General features: G+C 46.3%; 2 protein-coding genes across 2 annotated transcripts; both read right to left on the reverse strand.

Annotated features, from left to right (window-relative positions):
- Positions 1 to 4: 4 nt before the first annotated feature.
- Positions 5 to 2,145, reverse strand: LOC125482703 (zinc finger protein 239-like; the record flags this gene model as incomplete). The annotated part of the gene is made up of 2 exons (XM_048594831.1): positions 1,999 to 2,145; positions 5 to 1,195 (listed from the first exon to the last, which is right to left on the reverse strand). A coding segment is annotated over exon 2 (1,107 nt), but the record flags the coding sequence as incomplete, so codon positions are not given.
- Positions 2,146 to 3,555: 1,410 nt separating this feature from the next.
- LOC125482704 (zinc finger protein 239-like) lies at positions 3,556 to 5,465 on the reverse strand. The gene has a single exon (XM_048594832.1). The coding sequence runs from the start codon at positions 5,435 to 5,437 to the stop codon at positions 4,487 to 4,489; it is 951 nt and encodes a 316-aa protein (XP_048450789.1). The 5' UTR covers positions 5,438 to 5,465; the 3' UTR covers positions 3,556 to 4,486.
- Between the last annotated feature and the right edge of the window lie 6 nt (positions 5,466 to 5,471).

The raw sequence follows: 5,471 nt of genomic DNA on the forward strand, positions 1-5,471 counted from the left end.
GTTGATGGGACATTAGTTCCCAAGAGCTTTTATAGCACTTCCCACAGTCTGGGCACTGAAAAGGTCTCTCTCCATTGTGAACTCGCTGGTGTGTCAGCAGGTGGGCTAGCTGAGTGAATTTCTTCCCACACTCGGAGCAGGTGAACGGCCGCTCCCCGGTGTGAACCCGCTGGTGTGTCACCAGGTGTGAGGAGCGAGTGAATCCTTTCCCACATTCAGAGCAGGTGAAAGGCCTCTCCCCAGTGTGAACCCGCTGGTGAGTCAGCAGATCAGCTGATTGAGCAAATCCCTTCCCACACTCAGAGCAGGTGAAAGGCCTCTCTCCCGTGTGAATTCGCTGGTGTGCAGTGAGTTGAGATGAGTGCTTGAAGCCAGTCCCACAATGCAAGCATCTGAACGGTCTCTCGTCAGTGTGAACCCGTTGATGGGACATCAGTTCCCCAGAACTTTTGTAGCACTTCCCGCAGTCTGTGCATTTAAAAGGTCTCTCCCCAGTGTGAAGTCGCTCATGTACGATGAGTTGAGATGAGTGCTTGAACCCAGTCCCGCAGTAAGAGCATCTGAATGGTCTTTTATCAGTGTGAACGCGCTGATGGGTCATCAGTTCCACAGAACTTTGACAGCACGTCCCACAGTCTAGACATTTGAAAGGTCTCTCAAAAGTGTGAACAGGTTGGTTTTGCAGGGTAGCTGAATCAATGAATGGCTGCCCATCCTCAGAGCAGGTGAAAGGTTTTCGTCCGCTACGAATTTGGCAGTGAATCATGAAGTTGGAATGCAGAGTGAATTTCTCTCCGCACTCAGAGCAGATGAATGGTCTCTCCCCAGTGTGAGTGCGCTGGTGTCTCATCAAGTGGGAGGACCGAATGAATCCTTTCCCGCATTCAGAGCAGGTGAATGGCCTCTCCCCAATGTGACTGCGCTGGTGAGTTTCCAGCTCAGAAGGGTAACTGAATCCCTTCCCACAGTGCCCACATTTCCATGGTTTCTCCCCAGTATGACTGTGCTTGTGTTTTGACAGGCCAGATGATCGGCTGAAACCCTGTCCACATCGAGAACACGTGTGTGGTTTCTCTGCACTGTGGATGGTGTCATTTCTTTCCATGTTCATAACCTGATGATTTTCAAGTGCAGCAAATTGGATAAGTCCATCAAATGCTGATGTGGTGTTTGGTTTCAGTCACCTTCTAATAACCTGTGAAATTGATTTTGAACAGGAAAAGGAAGTGAGAGAAAACCCCAAAAAAAACACAAAATGTAGGTTGTGAAATTGAGCTGTATGAATCTGGAAATTTGTGCAGCTAATGCAAGTTAAAAGTGACCATGGATTGTCACAAAAACCCAATTGGCTCATGCAACCTGGGCTGGCCTCTGTGAAAGGGGAAAGAGATAGTAGAGGTAGATGTGAGTAAAGGGCTACAACTGACTTGTCTGATATTCAGTACAGGGTGAGAAGAAACCTCCCCGATTTATATATTAGGGAGTCTGAAGACATTATCTTCAGTGCCTGCTATAAAATTCATTCCTTTACCACTAACTCCAATCCACTCCCTGCCAACTGTCTTATACCGAACCAAACAGCCTACAGCAATGGTATCATATTTCGCTCACGCAGTTCCTTGGTTAAATATCTTTGCCACCTCCAAGGCCTCAAGTTTTCATCTTAGTAACACTGCTCAACTTGCCCACTGATCCTCGAAGCTGATCTTCTGAAACTCTTGTCCATTCATTTGTTACTTCTATATTGCACTACTCAAATAAAGTCCTGGTCAGTCTCCTACATTCAAGCCCTCAGAAGTCAATGATTACCTAAAATCTCTGGAATCTATGCGCTCCGCTCCAAGTCCCATCGGCATACCCATCACCACTTTCCTCAATGACCTGCATCTGTCTGTTGAGAATTTAAATTCTCAAATTCTGTTTTAAAATCCCTTCATGACCTGCCCCTCTTTCCATGTCCAGTGAACCTTTCACCACAAAATAAAATGACAAACATACGCGTCCTGATGTCTCCAGTGAATGTCAGATCTTGATGCGATGCTTGGTTTGAGTCTCATGTCTTCAAATCCTGTTAAATAAAATGCACTGTAATCAGACCAAGATTCAAAATTGAGAAGAGATAAATATTTCTCTTGGTTTCTCCGGTGTAAACCTTCCACAGCTGACGGCGTGTCACGAAGTCTGCGCATGCGCCCGAATGCAAAGCTGCCCCCTACTAACATGGCGTCCGTGCATACATCCCGAGGAAAATTGCCCCCAATAAAGATGGCGGTGCTAACCCGGGTGTGTCTCAGAATGAGACCCGCGACCATTCCCCGTTTTGTTGCAAATGAACGGCAGAACGGTTTTAATTCGGATCTAGCGGCCTACACCGGGTGTATGTGAAACTTTCCAGACCACACTGATTACATTTCTCTCTCGCTCTCCGCTGTCTTCCCTCTTTTACTTTCTCCCTCTCCCGCTCAGACTCCTCGTAAAATGACATCGCGCCTGCGCATGAGTACACACCATATTGGTCACAAGAGACGTCCCGTATCCAATACCCCTCATTCACACTGATTGGTTGGAGGACCACCTGTTCACATTCGGTCCTCCAGACCTGCTCCAATCTCCCTATTGGTCCGGATCCGTCGTCAATCAGCCAAACATCATTGTCCGCTAAAGATGCATGATATTGGTTTGGAATATTGTCTCAACTGGACCAAGTTGTTGAATTATCCAGGACTTAATTGGGATCTCAGGCCAGGGAGGAGAGTGCGTGCGTGGGATGGCGATTTCCAGATTTGAGGAGAAGTTCTCTGCTTTACTGACTATGGAGAGTTTTATCAACTCCAGCTACAACTCAAACCAAACTTCAGGTCAAGATCTGACACAGTCTCTCCATTCATCAGGACCCAAAGTAACATCAGCTTCCAAATGTGGAAGAAGATAGACAGTGACATGAAGAATTTGGTCAGTTGGTTGTGTCGTGAGAATTGCATCAAGTGAGCAGTAGGTGGGTTTCATGGATAAGATGAACTTTGAAGTGACACAAGGCATAAAAGGAGAGAAAATGAAAGAAAATATACATTCAGCATTTGGGAATGGAAGCAGATTTCAGGTGAGGATGAATTGGTAAGGGGAGCCCTTCAGAAGTGTGTTAGAGACATTAAAAAAAGACAAGATATTGTGTCTTACACAAAGCTGATTTATTTGATTTCTATCCAGAATATTAGGCTATTTAACTTAGCTAGATTTCATTAAAATCAGTAGAAACAGATCCCATTGAACATTGTTCACTCCTGGGTGTGATTAACAGAAGAATCCTATCAATTATCGCTGGACTGTTAATCCAGAGATCTAGATAACATTCTGGGGACTCAGGTTCAAATCCCGCCATGGCAGATGGTGGAATTTGAATTCAATCAAATATCTGGAATAAAGAATCTAATGATGACCACGAACCCATTGTCGATGGTCAGAAAAACCCATCTGGTTCACTAACGTCCTTTAGGGAAGGAAACTGCCATCCTTACCTGTCTGGCCTACATGTGATTCTGGACCCACAGCAATGTGGTTGACTCTAAACTGCCCTCTGGACAATTAGGGATGGGCAACAAATGCTGCCTGGCCAGCGATGCCCTCATCCCGTGAATGAATAAAGAAAAAAAATAGAAGTATTTGCGATCTCCCTGGTGCCTCAGCAGATGTGATGATCAATTGAAACCCTTCCCACACTCAGAGCATGTCTACAGTCTCTCTCCACTGTGAACCACTTATGTGTCAGCAACTGGGACGACTGAGTGAATCCTTTCCCACACTCAAAAGCATACGACTGGTCTCTCCTCCTTGTACTCGCTGGTGTACAGTGAGTTTGGATGACCGCCTAAACCCAGTCCCGAAATCAGAGCATCTAAAATGGTCTCTCATCGGTGTGAATACATTGATGGGTCATTAGTTCCCCAGTACTTGTAAAGCACATTCTTCAGTTAGGACATTTAAAAGGTCACTCTTCAGTGACAGACTAAGTAGATTGCACTTGTCTCCATTCCTGAACTGACTGGACATCTGTACCAGGCTGAAAGGTAATATTTGGAGACTCTTGATTCTCACCCAATTCCTACGTCCCTTTTTTCTGGTGGATGATGGAGGGGCCAGTGTGTGAAACACTAAGAATTGTCAACAAATATTCATCTGCACTTTCTCACTGAAGGTTTTAATCAACGGCACCTTGCAGACATTAAATTGTCGAGATTTGGAATGGAATATTATTCTAATCTATATGTTGACGAGATTTCTTGAACTAAGGGGATAGAAGACAGACAGCAGTTCTCAAAAAGGAAACTGCAGCCCGAGGAAAACAGCTATAGATCCAGAATATTAAACACCAGCCTGTGATAGGGACCATTAACATCATCAGCAGACACAAACTGCAAATATCAGAAATAATATGGGTCAGTCCGGGATGCGACTAACAGCTGTAGTGACAGGAGAATCCAACCCGTGGTCACTTGTGAACTTGCTGGTGGATCGCCAGGTTTGCTGACTGTGTGAATCCTTTTCCACACATAGAGCAGGTGAATGGCTGCTCCCCGGTGTGAACTCGCTGGTGTGAAATGAGGCTACCGGAATGCCTGAAACTCCTTCCACAGCGAGGGCAGACGAAGGGTCTGTCATCAGTGTGAACCCGCTGGTGTGTCAGCAAGTGAGATAACTGAGTGAATCCCTTCCCACATTTGGAGCAGAGAAATGGCCTCTCCCCAGTATGGATTCGCTGGTGTTCATTGACACTGCCTGAATGCCTGAAACTCTTTCCACAATAGGTACAGATGAATGGTCTCTCATCAGTGTGAACCCGCTGGTGTGTCAGCAGGTGGCACGACTGAGTGAATGTCTTCCCACACACTGAGCAGGAGAAAGGCCTCTCCCCAGTGTGAACTCGCTGGTGAGTTAGCAGGTGCGATGACCGGGTGAATCCTTTCCCACACTCGGAACAGGTGAATGGTTTCTCCCCAGTGTGAATTCGCTGGTGGATAATGAGTTGAGATGAACGCTTGAACCCAGTCCCACAGTCAGAGCATCTGAATGGCCTCTCGTCAGTGTGAACACGTCGATGGGATGTCAGTCCATCAGCCCTGTTGAAACACTTCCCACAGTCGGGACACTTAAAAGGTCTCTCCCCAGTGTGAATTCGTTGGTGGACAGTGAGTTGAGACGAGTGCTTGAAGCCAGTTCTACAGTGAGAGCATCTGAAGGGTCTCTCGTCAGTGTGAACGCGTTGATGGGACATCAGTTCTGCAGAACTTTTGTAGCACTTCCCACAGTCTGGACATTTAAACGGTCTCTTGTCGGTGTGAACTCGCTGGTGTACAGTGAGTTGAGATGATCGCTTGAACCCTATTCCACACTGAGAGCACCTGAACGGTTTCTCATCAGAGTGAATACGTTGATGGGACATTAGTTCCCAAGAGCTTTTATAGCACTTCCCACAG

This window comes from Rhincodon typus, unplaced genomic scaffold (genome assembly GCF_021869965.1).
Source record: "Rhincodon typus isolate 14 unplaced genomic scaffold, sRhiTyp1.1 hic_rhity00015399, whole genome shotgun sequence".
Taxonomy (NCBI): Eukaryota; Metazoa; Chordata; class Chondrichthyes; order Orectolobiformes; family Rhincodontidae; genus Rhincodon; species Rhincodon typus.